Source organism: Heteronotia binoei, chromosome 3, assembly GCF_032191835.1.
Source record: "Heteronotia binoei isolate CCM8104 ecotype False Entrance Well chromosome 3, APGP_CSIRO_Hbin_v1, whole genome shotgun sequence".
Taxonomy (NCBI): Eukaryota; Metazoa; Chordata; class Lepidosauria; order Squamata; family Gekkonidae; genus Heteronotia; species Heteronotia binoei.
Window position 1 is genome coordinate 19830907 of NC_083225.1, and position 17663 is coordinate 19848569.

Genomic DNA, 17663 nt, shown 5'->3' on the forward strand with positions numbered 1-17663 from the left:
GGCCTCAGACAGGTACGATGTCATAGACTCCAAACCGAAAATTTCCTCCTTATTCCTAGTATGTTTATAACCCACCAGAAACTGGGTTGCTTGCATTCGGTCAGGTAAACAGGCAACCAATTGTTAAGTGATCACTTCAAATAATCTCCACCTATAATAGTGAGTCATGCTGTAATCGCACAACGCTTAGCAGTGTAGTCCTAAGAAGGCCTCAGTGGTGTTAGAAAGGTGTAGCTACACTAAGGATGACATGAGAACTCTGCTGCTGACAGTTTTTGTCTTAGAGCTTATGGTTTCTGGAGAGGGTTGTTGCCAGCTCTGGGTTGGGAAATTTCTCAAGATTTGGGGGCTGAGAAGGGCAGGGCTTAGGGAAGAGGGGGACCTCTGCATTGTAGAATGCCACAGAATCTACCTCAGTCATTTTCTCCAGGGGAACTGATCTCTGGAACAAAGTGTCACCCACTTTCTTAAAAACAGAAACAAAACAAAGAAGTGTTCCAGATGAAACCCACAGAGGTTTACTCAAAACACATGAACTTGCTTTGCAGGACCAGTGCCTTCAGTTAAACCTACCCCCAACTTCTGTGTTTTTGGGGATTCTTGTACCTTTTGCCTCTAACCTTAGAAATTAACTGTGCTGGTGGGAGCTTCAAGCCTGGTGGCTTTACACACAGACGTTGGTTTTTATTCTTGAGAAGAAGTTTTCTTTTTCTGCACCCTCTAAAGGTAGGCTTCCCAATCCCCAGGTCCCAGCAGGGGATCCCCCGGTTTTACAGGCTTCCCCCCTCCCCCAGCCAGCTGGCCGGCAGGGGAAGCCCCTCCCCCCACAGCCATCATGCACCTCCATGAACGATTCCCATAGGGAATGATGGGGAATTGATCTGCAGGTTATCGGGGGCTCTGGGGGGGCTGCTTTTTGAGGTAGAGGCGCCAAATTTTCAGCATAGCATCTAGTGCCTCTACCCAAAATACCTCCCAAGTTTCAAAAGGATTGGACCAGGGGGTCCAATTCTATGAGCCCCAAAATAAGGCGCCCCTATCCTTCATTATTTTCTATGGAAGGAAGGCATTTTAAAAGGTGTGCGGTCCCTTCAAATGTGATGACCAGAACTCCCCTGGAGTTCAATTATGCTTGTCACACCCTTGCTCCTGGCTGCACCCCCAATGTCTCTTGGCTCCACCCCCAAAGTCTCCTGGCTCCACCCCCAAAGTCCCCAGATATTTCTTGAATTGGACTTGGCAACCCTACCTGAAGGACATAATTTGTATCATTTTGTTGATCGTTGGTACTACAAATCTACTCTTTTTCTGAACCCGTACACATTCTTCTGTGTTAATTATGATTGCAAAGAAAACACCATACATTGCAATAAATAATAGTAAAATAATTATGAGAGACACTGTAGATATACATACCTTTCAAATTTACACAGGCTAAATCTTGAAGAAGTGGAGACTGGGCTTGCTCGCTCCATATACAAGAATGAAAAACGAACTACAAAGTTGGTCAAATTTTCTACCACTAGGGGGTGCTGCAGGGGTTCACAGTAAGAAATGCTTGTAAATACTAGACATAATCCAGGATCAAATAACGTGAAGACTTTTCAACAAAATATTACAACTATTTTAGGCTCTTAAGCGTATTCACAGGCATAAAATAGATGAAGTCAGGATGTCTGACATTTAAATTATCTAAATAATGTTCCAAAGCACTATATCAGACACAATTGTCTGGCTCACAGTCTGTTGTTTCATTCAAGTTTGGACAAGGTGTTCCATTATTGGCAGGATGGAGATGTATGTAACGGGTTCTGCTCTTCGTCCCCATATGTCCGCACGTGCCTCTGCAAAGGCCCCACGAAGACCAGAGCGATGTTTCACAGTCCAGGGGAGTTTCTGCAACACAAAGGCATGGGAGTTCCTGACATGGGAAGCCAAGACAGATGGAACAGAGTTGTCAGAGGACAGAGCGCTGCCTTCGCTTTTGGCTTCGTCCTGTGTTCTGGGTCTCCCTGGTGCTCACTGATTTTGGTTCATGCATACACCCTGGCCCTAGGGAGAGGGGTCAGGCGTACACCCCATTAACCACTTGTGGGGTGGTTCCACCACCAGAAGATTCCCTCAAGATAATCCTGGCAGTTACTCACAGCTACTCACTGCCCAGTTTTTCGTAGGAAATAACTGAAGACTTTTGTTATGCACCTCATCTTATTGTTACAAGTGTGTGTGTAGAAGACAAAGAGAAGATTTTTATAGCCCGCTTTCTCTACCTCACAGAGTCTCAAAGCGGCTTACAATGGCATAAGAACATAAGAGAAGCCATGTTGGATCAGGCCAGTGGCCCATCCAGTCCAACACTCTGTGTCACACAGTGGCCAATATATGTGTGTGTGTGTGTACATACATATATACACACACACACACATACATACATACATATACACACATACATATATATATATACATATACATACATATATATATACATATATGTGTGTATATATATATATATATATGTGTGTGTGTGTATATGTATATATGTATATGTATGTATGTATATGTGTAATAGCCACTGATGGACCTCTGCTCCATATTTTTATCCAATCCCCTCTTAAAGCTGGCTATGCTTGTAGCCGCCACAATCTTCCCTTCCTTTCCCCACAACAGGCACCTTGCGAGGCAGGTGGGGCTGAGGGACTTCAGAGAGAACTATGACTGGCCCAAGGTTACCCAGGAGGCTCCGGTGGCGGAGGAGCAGGGGGGAAATCAGACCCCATTCTCCAGATTAGAGTCGCACACTCTCAAGGGTTTTTTGGGTAGAAAAAGTCCGGCAGGAATTCATTTAGAAGAAGAAGAAGATATTGGATTTGTATCCCACCCTCCACTCCGAAGAGTCTCAGAGCGGCTCACAATCTCCTTTACCTTCCTCCCCCACAACAGACACCCTGTGAGGTAGATGAAGATACTGGATTTATATCCCGCCCTCCACTCCGAAGAGTCTCAGAGCGGCTCACAATCTCCTTTCCCTTCCTCCCCCACAACAGACACCCTGTGAGGTGGGTGGGACTGGAGAGGGCTCTCACAGCAGCTGCCCTTTCAAGGACAACCTCTGCCAGAGCTATGCTGACCCAAGGCCATTCCAGCAGGTGCAAGTGGAGGAGTGGGGAATCAAACCCGGTTCTCCCAGATAAGAGTCCACACATAAGAACATAAGAGAAGCCATGTTGGATCAGGCCAACGGCCCATCAAGTCCAACACTCTGTGTCACACAGTGGCAAAAAATTTTATATACACACATACACTGTGGCTAATAGCCACTGATGGACCTGTGCTCCATATATTTATCTAAACCCTTCTTGAAGGTGGCTATACTTGTGGCCGCCGCCACCTCCTGTGGCAGTGAATTCCACATGTTAATCACCCTTTGGGTGAAGAAGTACTTCCTTTTATCCGTTTTAACCTGTCTGCTCAGCAATTTCATCGAATGCCCACGAGTTCTTGTATTGTGAGAAAGGGAGAAAAGTACTTCTTTCTCTACTTTCTCCATACCATGCATTATCTTGTAAACCTCTATCATGTCACCCCGCAGTCGACGTTTCTCCAAGCTAAAGAGTCCCAAGCGTTTCAACCTTTCTTCATAGGGAAAGTGCTCCAGCCCTTTAATCATTCTAGTTGCCCTTCTCTGGACTTTCTCCAATGCTATAATATCCTTTTTGAGGTGCGGCGACCAGAACTGCACACAGTACTCCAAATGAGACCGCACCATCTATTTATACAGGGGCATTATGATACTGGCTGATTTGTTTTCAATTCCCTTCCTAATAATTCCCAGCATGGCGTTGGCCTTTTTTATTGCAAACGCACACTGTCTTGACATTTTCAGTGAGTTATCTACCACGACCCCAAGATCTCTCTCTTGGTCAGTCTCTGCCAGTTCACACCCCATCAACTTGTATTTGTAGCTGGGATTCTTGGCCCCAATGTGCATTACTTTGCACTTGGCCACATTGAACCGCATCTGCCACGTTGACGCCCACTCACCCAGCCTCAACAGATCCCTTTGGAGTTCCTCACAATCCTCTCTGGTTCTCACCACCCTGAACAATTTAGTGTCATCTGCAAACTTGGCCACTTCACTGCTCACTCCCAACTCTAAATCATTTATGAACAAGTTAAAGAGCATGGGACCCAGTACCGAGCCCTGCAGCACCCCACTGCTTACCGTTCTCTACTGCAAAGACTGCCCATTTATACTCACTCTCTGCTTCCTATTACTCAGCCAGTTTTTGATCCACAAGAGGACCTGTCCTTTTACTCCATGACTCTCACACTTAACCACTACACCAAACTGGGTCTAATTTACATATTAGTCCACACCCCCTGACACCAAGCCAGCCAGAACTGCGTTCCTGCTCAAAACAAAGCCCTGCGCACTCTCAGCCGCTACACAAGGCTGGCTTTCTGTGTGCCCATTTTAACTTCCTCTGAGGTAGGTTAGCTAGTCTGCGAGGAAGGTGAAAAAGTGGGAGACTGGCCCAAAGTCATTCGTGGCAGAGTGCACTAAGCTATTAGAAACAAAATATTCTGTTTTATTAATGCGACTGAGCAGTTACCTGAGATTGTGTCTTCTATTTCATTATCTATTGCAGTCACATTGGGCTGAGGAAAAGGAAACCCCAGTTTGCTTCTTCTCAGTTTTATCATAGTTACTCGAGCGATAGGTGGTAAATTTTTAAGCTTGGGATAATAAAAAGAGTTCGCTGGGTGACTTGGAGAAGAACATGTGATCTGCAAATGAAAACACACAAAATGTATTAACTGGGTGTTGTATACCTATCAGCAACTTACCGGCGACCAATGCTCCCTCTAAGCTGTGGAGTTTTGTGAGCAAAGATTCTACTTTGTGAGCTACTGGCATTAAAGTTGTGAGTGAGAGATTTGGCTACTGCATAAATTAGTTTGCTTTGGGAAACTATCCTTCCTGATTTCAGGTTTTCACGGCTGGCAACATCATTAGGGTTTGTAGAATCTTTCGGGCTCAAGTGCCATGTTCTACTGGAGAAAGTTTTTCTTCCAGATGTTTCGTTCTCAGCTGCGGAGAACATCCTCAGTGGCATTGCAGCCGGAGCAGGCGCTCCGACCTTCTTGGCTGCTGTGCATTGAGTGGGGCCAGGGCTGCTGGAGAGCTGCTATTTCTAGGCTGGAGGGGGTGTGGTGAAAGGGCAATTGGTGTGGATGTGCCCATTGTTTGGTGGGGCTTCCTGGAAGGGTAGTGATAAGGAAACCGGCTGTTGAATGTGACCATTGTTCTGTGTTAATTGCTGGGAGGGTTGGAAGGGGTGTGAACACGGCACTTGAGCCCGAAAGATTCTACAAACCCTATCTATCCTTCCTGAGCTAAGACAAAAAATGTGTGAGCCGAAGGCTAAAAAAACGGTGAGCTCGCTCACACTAACTCAGCTTAGAGGGAACAGTGCCAGTAACGAGGACTTTTTTCCCTGGAGGAATGCAGTGGAACAGAATTCCAGAAACTCTTTGTGGAAACAAAATTCTCAAAAAATGTTTTAAAGTTCATGTTTCTCCTTCATTTCCCTCTTGAGAGTTCCAGCACCTCTTTGTCCAGGAGAAAAGCCCTGCAGGTAACTTGTGGATTTGGTTGAAGGAGTAGCTCTGCATGTTGGTGGTGACGGTTGATTAATGTCTTATGAAGCTCCAACCCTAGAGTTTGTCAACAAATAGATTCAGAACACAAAAATGCCACTTGGTTTTTTACAGCTTAGACTTGCCACACTTTGCTAACGCCAGGGTTGCCAATCCCCAGGTGGGAGCAGGGGATCCCCCGGTTTGGAGGCCCTCCCCCCGCTTCAAGGTCATCAGACAGCGGGGGGAGGGGAGGGAAATGTCTGCTGGGAACTCTGTTATTCCCTATAGAGATTTATTCCCACAGAAAATAATGAAGAATTGATCTGGGGGTATCTGGAGCTCGGGGGGGGGGGCTGTGTTTTGAAGTAGAGGCACCAAATTTTCAGTACAGCATCTAGTACCTCTCCCCAAAATATCCCCCAAGTTTCAAAACGATTGGACTAGGGGGTCCAATTCTATGAGCCCCAAAAGAAGGTGCCCCTATCCTTCATTATTTCCTATGGAAGGAAGGCATTGAAAAGGTGTGCCGTCCCTTTAAATGTGACGGCCAGAACTCCCTTTGGAGTTCAATGATGCTTGTCACAGCCTTGATCTTGGCTCCACCCCTAATGTCTCCTGGCTTCACCCCCAAAGTCTCCTGACTCCACCCCCAAAGTCCCCAGATATTTCTTAAATTGGACTTGGCAACCCTAGCTAATGCTAATAGCCACATACAAATGCCATGAAGCAGGCAAGAGGCTCCCAGCTCTGGGGGCAAGCAGGGCCCCAAGGTGTAGAGCCAGCTCCCAGAGAGCTTGGTGGTGGTGGGTGTGTGTGTGTGGAAATGCCTGGGGTCCTCAAAGACTCCGGTTTTCTAAGCTCACATGATAGAAAAGAGGAAGGGAGATGAGGGGGAATGGCTGGAAGCCAACAGGAAGGAAATAATTAAAACTGTTATGCATTTGGAGGAAAAAACAAAGTCTCTGAACAGCCAAATAGATATGGATACAGCTGCCTGCCCCATTTCCCTCTGGGGAGATGACAGAGTATCTCCTTTTGCGATGCACAATTCATTCCCCTCTCTGAGCAGAGGAAGACAGCAGTGCCTAGAAATGAACTGACCTGGGTGGACAAGAATGCATTCCCTCATTCCCAGCAACTCTGCAACAGTGCAGAGCTTCTCTCCCCATCCTCTGGGGACTAAGTTCTCAGTGCCCCGTGGATAGGAGGAGATAAAGCTCCTGTTCACACACACGATGCAGGCACACTCTCCCTGCACTCTTGGTTTACACCAAAGCAATCTGTCGCTAGTTATTATAAAGCAGAAGATCCATGGTATCGCCACAGAGGAGAGAGGTGGAAGGAAACACCCAGCGTAGTGGTGAATTCAGAAGTTGAACATTATTGTGTGTAAGCCTCAAAGCTGCTTATGTAGCTTGCCACATCCATTGCCATTGTGAAGAAATGCTTTGTCTCCTGGAGGACTGGCAACAAGCAGGGTTTGACTGTGCGTTTCAGCCATTTCCCCCCTCTGAGCGAAGAACATGCAGGAGAGGGGTGGAAAGTAGCCCATGGCCTTCCAGATGCAGCTCTTAAGAAATGTTAGTGGTCCTTGCTAGAGACAATGGGATGGGTCAGTAACCCCCCACCCCTCTTCTCCAAGCAGGGAACAGAGGTGGAGGTGCTAATGGCTAGACAGGTTACTTACAGGAAGGAACTTCCTGGAGACTGCAGGAACAGAAGACCTGGCCTGGGCTGACAAGGGTCAAGGGGGAGGAAACGCAGATTTGTTAAAACTGCTTTTCAAGGGGTTAGGCGGGCTCTCTATTTCCTTGGGATGCTGAGCTGAACAGATCTCTTGTCTGAGGCAGGGAACAGGCAGCCATTTTTTGACCATGTGGCTGGCCCCAAAGAGCTGGGAGCAAACTTTAAGGTAATGGGAGAACAAGGACACCCAAGATAATGAGCCGGCCCTAATTGTACCATCTAGTTAGGCCATGTTTTAGAGAGAGGGACACAGGATTTGTGCTTTACCAGTTTCTTTTGTTCTCCAGGAAGTTCCTGGGGCAGACTGAGGCCCCACCCTCTTTGCATTATTAAGCTGCGCCTTGCCAGAGGCTGAGCACATTTCAGAGAGCTCTGAGAGAGAGCAGATAAGAAGTGCTATAAGGGTGAGGTTTGACTTTCTTAACAGCTGGGGAAGTTGCTGAGAATTTCTGAGTTTGTGTGACTGTGTGATTGCTGAAAATTCTGAGTTTGTGGTTGCTGGGGAACTGCTGTTTGTTTGGTTTGAGTGGGGTGAAGGTGATTGTTGGTGATTGATTAGGAGTGGCTGTGTTCCTGGGGCAGACTGAGGCCCCATCCTCTTTGCATTATTAAGCTGCACCTTGCCAGAGAGCTAAAGGGCTCTTGGCCTGTGGCTCTTAGCCTGGGGGCTGTGTAAGGACCAGGAACCCAGATCCCTATTTTCCTTGTGTTCCCAATAAGGTAAGTAGACCCTCCAGAAGGAGAGCCACATAAACAAACAGGATTTAAAAGGAGACTGTGTATTTTTAAAAAGCTATCATGAAGGTAGAATGCCAGCAGGGGGGTGGGGGCTTTCCAGTGTTTTGCACTGAGTGTCACATGTATGACTATCTGCCCACAGGACAGAAGTCTTGGGTGTGTGCTCGATGCATGGAGCTCCTGGTACTCAGGGAACGAGTTCGTACCCTTGAGGCGGAGGTGACTGACCTGGAGAAGCAGAGACAGTCAGTTAGGCACTTGGAGAAGACTCTCGGGGGTGTATTAGATGAGCCCCACTCTGAACATGGCAGCCCCGTTGCTGCCAGGGAGCATGAGGGTCAAGAGGGAACAGGGCACCGTGCTGAGTATAAGGGGAATGTGCCCTCAGAAGGAACCTCTTCTTCAGCTGGTGAGCAGGAATCCTTTCGCGCCAAGGAACCATCCCTGGGCAGGGAGAGAGGGAGGGTCTTGGTAGTTGGTGATTCGATCCTTAGGCAAGTAGACAGCTGGGTGGCAAAACCGCATACTGACCGTATGGTGACTTGCCTGCCTGGTGCGAAGACAGCGGACATTACGCTTGTAGATAGGCTGATAATGCTGGGGAGGAGCCAGTGGTCATGGTGCATGTTGGCACCAACAGTGTGGGGAAATGCAGTCGTGAGGTCCTGGAGGAAAAATTTAGGCTGCTAGGCGGGAGACTTAAGGCCAGGACCTCCAAGGTAGCCTTCTCAGAAGTGCTACCTATTCGACGTGCAGGGCTGGAGAGACAGGCACAAATTAGAAGTCTCAATTTGTGGATGAGACAATGGTGTAGGGAGGAAGGGTTTAAGTTTGTTAGGCACTGGGATGCTTTCTGGAACAAGCAGGAGCTGCACAAAAGAGACGGTCTCCACTTGTCCCCAGATGGAACCAGGCTGCTGGCGCTTAAAATCAAAAAGGTGGCAGAGCAGTTTTTAAACTAAATCTTGGGGGAAAGTCGACAGGAGATGAAATGTCTCTGGTTCGGGAGGACTCATCTCAAAGAGATGAAGGGTTAGCTATTACTTTTCTACTGGGTAATGGATCAGAATTGTCCACTGAGATGGTGACAAACAGTATGGACTGTCTGCCAAAGTCTCGAGGCAGCAGGAGGAAGGTTGCGGGCTTAACTTGCCTGGGAAATTATAGATGTTGGTATAACAATGCTAGAAGTGTTCAAAGTGAAATTGGTGAGTTGGAATGTTTAGTGTTGGGGGGAAACATAGACATTGTGGGAATTTCAGAAACTTGGTGGAATGAGGAGAATCAGTGGGACACGGTGATTCCTGGATATAAGTTATATCGGAAGGATAGGGAGGGGAGGGTTTGAGATGGGGTGGCTCTGTATGACAGAAAGGGTATACAGTCCAGTAAGACTGAGGTCAGAGAATTAGATTCCCTTCTAGAAAAGCTTTGGGTCAAAATAGAGGGCCAAAAGGAAATTTAACTATGGGAGTTTGTTATCGCCCACCAAATCAAAAGATAAAGGACGATTATAATACGATGAAAGGATTAAAGATAGTGGCTAAACGTAAAAACTGTGTCGTGATAGGTGATTTTAACTACCCGCAGATTGATTGGGTCAATATGTGTTCAGGTCGAGAGAAAGAGAATGAGTTTCTAGATGCTCTCAATGACTGTGCTATGGAGCAGATGGTCACAGAACCTACCAGGGGTGGGGCGATCCGGGATTTGGCCCTAAGTAATGCCCAAGACTTGGTGAGAGATGTAAAAGTAATCGCGCCGCTTGGGAGCAGTGACCATAACATTATTGATTTCACCATTTGTATAAATAGGGAGTTGCCCCAAAAGACCAGCACAACCACGTTTAACGTTAAAAGGGGTAAATTCTCTGAGATGAGGAGGCATGTGAAAAGGAAACTGAAAGGAAAGGTAAATACAGTCAAAACCCTTGAGGAAGCTTGGAGGCTATTTAAAATTACAATCCTAGAAGCTCAGATAAAATATATACCACAAGTTAGGAAAGGCACAAACAGGTATAAGAAAAGGCCTGCATGGTTAACAAACAAAGTAATGGAAGCTGTAAAAGGTAAGAAGGACTCCTTTAAGAGGTGGAAAGCTAGTCCAAGTGAGATTAATAAAAAGTAAAACAGGCTGTGGCAAATCAAATGCAAGACTGTGATCAGGCAGGCAGTGGAAAAAGGATTACTGAAGGAGGATAGGGAAATGGCTGAAAAGCTGAATGCATTTTTTGCCTCCGTCTTCACTGTGAAAGATGAGAAGTGTTTGCCTGCCCCAGAACCACTAATTTTGGAAGGGGTATTGAAAGACGTGAGTCAGATTGAGGTGACAAGAGAGGAGGTCCTACAACTGACTGACGAATTAAAAACTAATAAGTCACCAGGTCTGGATGGCATACATCCAAGAGTTCTTGTGGATCTCCTGACAAAAATATGTAATCTTTCATTGAAATCTGCCTCCGTTCCTGAGGACTGGAAGGTAGCAAATGTCACCCCCATCTTTAAAAAGGGTTCCAGAAGAGATCCGGGAAATTACAGACCAGTCAGTCTGACTTCAATACCGGGAAAGTTGGTAGAAACCATTATCAAGGACAGAATGAGTAGGCACATTGATGAACACAAGTTATTGAGGAGGACTCAGCATGGGTTCTGTAAGGGAAGATCTTGCCTCACTAACCTGTTACAGTTGAGGGGGTGAACAAACATGTGGACAAAGGGGACCCAATAGATGTTGTTTACCTTGACTTCCAGAAAGCTTTTGATAAAGTTCCTCATCAAAGGCTCCTTAGTAAGCTCGAGAGTCATGGGGTAAAAGGACAAGTCCTCTTGTGGATCAAAAACTGGCTAATTAATAGGAAGCAGAGAGTGAGTATAAATGGGCAGTCTTCGCAGTGGGGGATGGTAAGCAGTGGGGTGCCGCAGGGCTCAGTACTGGGTCCCATGCTCTTTAACTTGTTCATTAATGATTTGGAGTTGGGAGTAAGCAGTGAAGTGGCCAAGATGACACTAAATTGTTCAGAGTGGTGAGAACCAGAGAGGATTGTGAGGCACTCCAAAGGGATATGTTGAGGCTGGGTGAGTGGGCGTCAACGTGGCAGATGAGGTGCAATGTGGCCAAGTGCAAAGTAATGCACATTGGGGCCAAGAATTCCAGCTACAAATACAAGTTGATGGGTTATGACCAAGAGAGAGATCTTGGGGTCATAGTAGATAACTCACTGAAAATGTCAAGACAGTGTGCGATTGCATTAAAAAAGGCCAACGCCATGCTGGGAATGATTAGAAAGGGAATTGAAAACAAATCAGCCAGTATCATAATGCCCCTGTATAAATCGATGGTGCGGTCTCATTTGGAATACTGTGTACAATTCTGGTCACCGCACCTCAAAAAGGATATTATAGCATTGGAAAAAGTACAGAAAAAGGCAACTGGAATGATTAAAGGTTTGGAACACTTTCCCTATGAAGAAAGGTTAAAATGCTTGGGGCTCTTTAGCTTGGAGAAACGTCGAATGCAGGGTGACATGATAGAGGTTTACAAAATTATGCATGGGATGGAGAAAGTAGAGAAAGAAGTTTTTTTCTCCCTTTCTCACAATACAAGAACTCGTGGGCATTCAATGAAACTGCTGAGCAGTCAGGTTAAAACGGATAAAAGGAAGTACTTCTTCACCCAAAGGGTGATTAACACGTGGAATTCACTGCCACAGGAGGTGGTGGCGGCTACAAGAATAGCCAGCTTCAAGAGGGGATTGGATAAAAATATGGAGTAGAGGTCCATCAGTGGCTATTAGCCACAGTATATTGGCCACTGTGTGACACAGAGTGTTGGACTGGAGGGGCCATTGACCTGATCCAACATGGCTTCTCTTATGTTCTTATGTGACACAGAGTGTTGGACTGGATGGGCCATTGACCTTATCCAACATGGCTTCTCTTATGTTCTTATGTGACACAGGGCATTGGACTGGATGGGCCATTGGCCTGATCCAACATGGCTTCTCTTATGTTCTTATGTTCCATGCTTCAGTCCGGCATGGTGATAAAAACATGCTTGTAAGCATCTTCTGTTTAATAAATACTTTAAACGTTTCATTTTGGAAGTGGTTCTTTGTACCACATAGACCTACACAGTATTAAAAAGGGAGCCCCAAGAGGTTGGATAGCAGGCAGTTGGCAACTGGCTATTTCCCCAGAGGCGTTCAAGGCATGAATCTGTCCCCAAGGTAACCAGGTGCTGGGCTAGGAGGAGCCACTGAGGCCAGGCCTCTGAGCTTGGAAGGGCAACTGGGAGTCCTATATTGATCAGGTGGTGGTGGTGGCTTCTGGGAAAGGAAAGGGAAGTTGGGAACCCCAAGGAGGGCAAGGCAGAAATGGTACAGGCAGGCTGAAGCAGGCATGTTCTGCCACCAGGGGTCCTCAAACTACAGCCCGCGGGCCAGATGCGGCCTGCTGAGGACATTTATGCAGCCCGCCGGGTTATGGCAAAATCAGACCGGAAGTGACGTTCGACCTAAACTCGCGTTAGCAACGCACACTTCCGGCACTGGGCTGAGGCGGCGGAGACAGAGTGTGAGGTGATACTGAGGTGAGGTGAGTTCCCAGGCCAGGGTGTGTGGTGTGGGGAAGGGAGAGAGATGCAGAAGATGGAGAACTGACGGCCCGCGGCCTTGTACAGTAACGGCAGTTCGGCCCTCCAACAGTCTGAGGGAAAGTGAACTGGCCCCCTATTTAAAAAGTTTGAGGACCCCTGTTCTACCACAGTTGTAATGGCTGTACAAATGCTTGCTTGGCTTGTGTTTCTTTGACCTTGTGATGTTATCATTTTGGCTACATTCAGCTATCACAGAGATGATCGAACTTGCTTAACGTAATAGCTACATAGAATAAACGTTATATGTTTGAGAGCTGCAAAAATTCAACAAATGTTACAAACATGTCTTTATTAAAACTCTTAATATTTTCTTTGCACAGAAAGAGAAATACACATTTCTGCACTTTACAACATCGCCATGCTAGAAAGAGACTTAAAAAAAAAAAAAAGCTGGGAACAACGGTCCCCATAAGACCAGCATAGGGAAAGGTTAGGGAGAGGAAAACACACATGTACCATTCAAATCACTAACCACCACTTACATCATTATGCATCTCTCTTTGCCTTGACATCAGAGCTATGGAACTCTCTTTGCTTTGACACAAAAGTTATGAAACTATGGGGGACCCCTGCACTGCCCTTTTTAATTCTGTCCCTCCTTTCACAAGTTCCCTCAGCTTCTTGTATTCTCTTTCCCTGCTCTAGGTCTTCAGGCAGCCTCTGTGGTGGAGGAAAAGACCTTGCAAGCCTGCCTATTTCCCCTTCCTTCCCCGCTTCACACACATCAGAAATAGTTGCCTCCCTGTGGCTCAGCGCTCGAAGGCTGACTGAGATCCTGATGCCAAGCGTGCTTCCTTAAGCATCCTTGACCTCCAGGAACGGCACAAAAATGTGCAAAAGAACCACATGTGGCTCCCCAGCTGCACTTTGGCCACCCTGACCTATCACAACAAATGCCTGTTGGTGTTACACACAAGCACAACTTACAACGCTCACATGTTTCTCTCCCACCTTTTGTGTGTAGAGCTTTAGCCTGTATGATTCTCCATTTGAGTGAGGCTGTACTATGTAACAGCTGGATGCAAGCACTTCAGGAAAGTAAACTTTGTTTCTGTGGGCTAACAATCTACAATTTACAGTACAGTCCAAAACAAAATTCTCAGCCCACCGAATTCAAGGAACTTAGGGGTGCTGAGCGTGGTCAAGTTGCAGCCAACTTCTGGCAACCCCATAAGGTTTTCAAGGGAAGGGTGAACAGAGGTTGCTTTGCCCTTGTCTTGCCTTCCTCTGCGTAGCAACCCTGGACTTCTTTATGTCAGACTCTGTTCATTGATACTATTGCTGAATGCTGACGACTAACCAGATTGATTAACTCGCATATATGCTCACTAACCTATGCTAGTAGAATAGGAGAGGGGGGCCAAGTAGGGAATAGCCAAAGGGTAGCTTCCCAGGGACATCAAAGGTTGTCAGGCATTCTTTGAAGTGGAGAATGCCCAGCAGATTCTCACCTCCTCTCTAGAGGCAGCAAGGACATTGCCGCCGGGAAATGTAACCACCAACTGTAGAAGATAAGGGGGAGCCGTGTGAAAAGTCTCACATGCAAAAGCAGCCTTTGTTTTGGGAAATGGGGGGTAGTTGTAATTGCGTTGATGTAGAATGTTAAATACCAATGACCCGAACTGCTTGCCATCAGTTCCAATGCCTATCATGCTGAAGTAACTTTGCAGTATATAATAAATGCAACTTTGTTTCAAATAATCAAGCTTGCTTATTTTGGGAGCTTCAATGAACCTTCGCTGACACTTTGGTGGTCTCCCTCTCAAGTACAAACCAGGGCTGAGCCTGCTTGGCTTCTGAGATGTGATGAGGTTAAAAGACAGAGGGCTATAACTCTTTTTTAGGATTGCACCACTGAGTCCCAGCTTAGAAATCTGGTTGCTTCTGGGAGCAGGGAGTCTCAATTGTTCAGATGCCCACATTCAGAAGTCCATCGGGTTTTGTCAGGCTTCATGCCCTCGAGGAAGGCAGAGGCTGAAACCTCACGAGGGCCTGTCACGAACCTCAGTCTCTGAGCAAGAGTGGCCTTGACTTTGGGATGCTGTCTGATAGAATGAGCTGTATGAACGAAGCGGGATGTTGCACTTACCTCTGTAACAGGCTCCTGGGGGATAGTCGCAAAGTTGGGTGAGGAAAATGTGAAGCCGCTGTCGGTCCCGGCATCATACGGGGAAAGCTCCACGGATATTTGCTCCAGCCAGCGATCTTTTTCACACAGATTTAAGCTGTCAATGCCCACAAACCAGTCTGGGCTGGGCACAATTCTGACTGCAAAAGAAACCTAGGGATTTTTAAGCAAAACTGTTTCAAAAAGTCGATCAAGCATGGCTTTGCGTGGTCTGATTCTTGTTATCACTAATCTGGATGTAAACAAGCCAGTGTGAAGAAGAAGAAGAAGAAGATATTGGATTTATATCCCGCCCTCCACTCCGAAGAGTCTCAGAGCGGCTCACAATCTCCTTTACCTTCCTCCCCCACAACAGACACCCTGTGAGGTGGGTGGGGCTGGAGAGGGCTCTCACAGCAGTTGCCCTTTCAAGGACAGAGTCTCAGAGGGGCTCACAATCTCCTTTCCCTTCCTCCCCAACAACAGACACCCTGTGAGGTGGGTGGGGCTGAGAGGACTCTCACAGCAGCTGCCCTTTCAAGGACAACCTCTGCCAGAGCCATGGCTGACCCAAGGCCATTCCAACAGGTGCAAGCGGAGGAGTGGGGAATCAAACCCGGTTCTCCCAGATAAGAGTCCGCACACTTCACCACTACACCAAACTGGCTCTTCACAGTTTGACAGTGATCCTCGGAGAAAATATCTCACTCCACATCTGCTGGTTTTGCTGAGCCACTATTTTCCATACAGTAGGCTTTTAAATTTTCTAAACGTTATACGAATAAAAGCCATGTTGGGAAGGACAGAGTTTACAGGAAGGGAGGGTAGAACGAAAAAAAGAAAGAAAGAATATAAATGGTTTACAACTGTGTCCACTCTTATACACAACAGACTGACGTGTGGTTCCCTACTTACAAGAGGGTGTCTTGAATGCACTTCAAAATCTGTGGAGGTTTGACCTGTACCGGAGGAAAGGGCAGGAGCAGAGAAGATTCCATGAACACTTTGTATTTTTTCTCCAGCTGCTTCTATTTCCTTCATCAATGTCCACGTTTCACCTCTTTCAGCAAAGTCACGCATACCATTGCTGGCAAACTCATTAACTTCCCACATGTCGTAGTCAGAACTATGGGCCACGCCTAGACAAGGGAAGACATTGCCATATCGGAAAGTCTGGCTTGAATTTCCTTAACGATGTAATCAAGGGTGTTCTTCTCCTTGTTGAAGGGAGAGCGCCCCTGCTTAGAACGGCAGAGCCTCCTGTTTACTTCAGCTGCCATGAATTGAAAACAGAAGCTGAACGGAGACACAGATTTTAAACGTGGCACAGATACAGCGTGTTCTGCCTCTTAGTTCTAGCACTTTTGATTTCGTTTGATTACACAGAGTTCAGGCAAGAGGCTGGAAGGGCTTTTAGAGAGTTAGACTTAATGTGTGTTCAGTAGGGTTGCCAATCCCCAGGTGGGGGCAGGGGATCCCCCGGTTTGGAGGCCCTCCCCCCGCTTCAGGGTCATCAGAAAGCAGGGGGGAGGGGAGGGAAATGTTTGCTGGGAACTCTGTTATTCCCTATGGAGATTTATTCCCATAGAAAATAATGGAGAATTGATCCGCGGGTACCTGGGGCTCTGGGGGGGACTGTTTTTTGAGGTAGAGGCACCAAATTTTCAGTATACCATCTAGTGCCTCTCCCCAAAATACCCACCAAGTTTCAAAAAGATTGGACCAGGGGGTCCAATTCTATGAGCCCCAAAAGAGGGTGTCCTTATCTTCATTATTTCCTATGGAAGGAAGGCATTGAAAAGGTGTGCCGTCCCTTTAAATGTGATGGCCAGAACTCCCTTTGGAATTCAATTATGCTTGTCAAAGCCTTGATCTTGGCTCCACCCCCAATGTCTCCTGGCTCCACCCCCAAAGTCCCCAGATATTTCGTGAATTGGACTTGGCAACCCTTACTTAGTTCTAGCACTTTTGATTTCATTTGATTACACAGAGTTCAGGCAAGAGGCTGGAAGGGCTTTTAGAGAGTTAGACTTAATGTGTGTTCAGAGCCACTTACCCAAAAGCGGTGACCATTGTGCTGGTGGCCGGTACAGCGGATACTGCTTAGGGAAAGCCGCTTGGCTCCATTTCCCTGTGAAGACGATTCTGTACTTTGCAGGCACTTCTGTGGTGCAAACTGAGTCATCGTGAAGAGGCAGACATCTGGCACAGCCCAGAATGGTTAACAGGAGAGTCGCGGTAACTTTGCAGGAGCCAGAATGAAGCATCAAAGTTTCCATTTGCTGGCTGCTGGTGGGGAAGAGTCGCATTAGCCTCTGTACATTGCAAAAAGGAATGTTTAATTTAGCAATTCTGAGGAACGAGGCATTGCATCGATAGCATCGCTGGCCACTTTGAGGAATGTAATTATAAGTTTCCATGTAGGATCATTTAAATTTGGAATTTCCAGTCAAATGTTTCAGATTAAAATAGAAGGAAACATGCTTCTGCTAATGTGTTTTTTGAGATCCATTTCTTACTCTATTTTCAGTCTTATTAGAATTGCATATTGGCCTAATTATGTCAGTAAGTATTTCAGTGCAAGACGCTAATGGCATGTTTATGCTTTTGAAGATTAAATAGTGTGTTATTTTGCCTAGAGACATCATTTCTTTTAAATTTTAGTTTGCAAAAGACATTTCATGGTGTAGCACTGAAAGTCAATTTAGTGCACTGCAAATTTAATTCATTACTTAGCTGTCATATTTCATAATGTCAGACTTAAAGAAATATCACG

General features: G+C 46.4%; 1 protein-coding gene across 1 annotated transcript; it reads right to left on the reverse strand.

Annotated features, from left to right (window-relative positions):
- Positions 1-1318: 1318 nt before the first annotated feature.
- SPON2 (spondin 2) lies at positions 1319-17197 on the reverse strand. Its single transcript, XM_060235068.1, has 5 exons — positions 16944-17197; positions 15803-16026; positions 14870-15061; positions 4614-4788; positions 1319-1896 (listed from the first exon to the last, which is right to left on the reverse strand). The coding sequence occupies exons 1-5, from the start codon at positions 17194-17196 to the stop codon at positions 1718-1720; spliced, it is 1023 nt and encodes a 340-aa protein (XP_060091051.1). The 5' UTR covers position 17197; the 3' UTR covers positions 1319-1717.
- Positions 17198-17663: the final 466 nt, after the last annotated feature.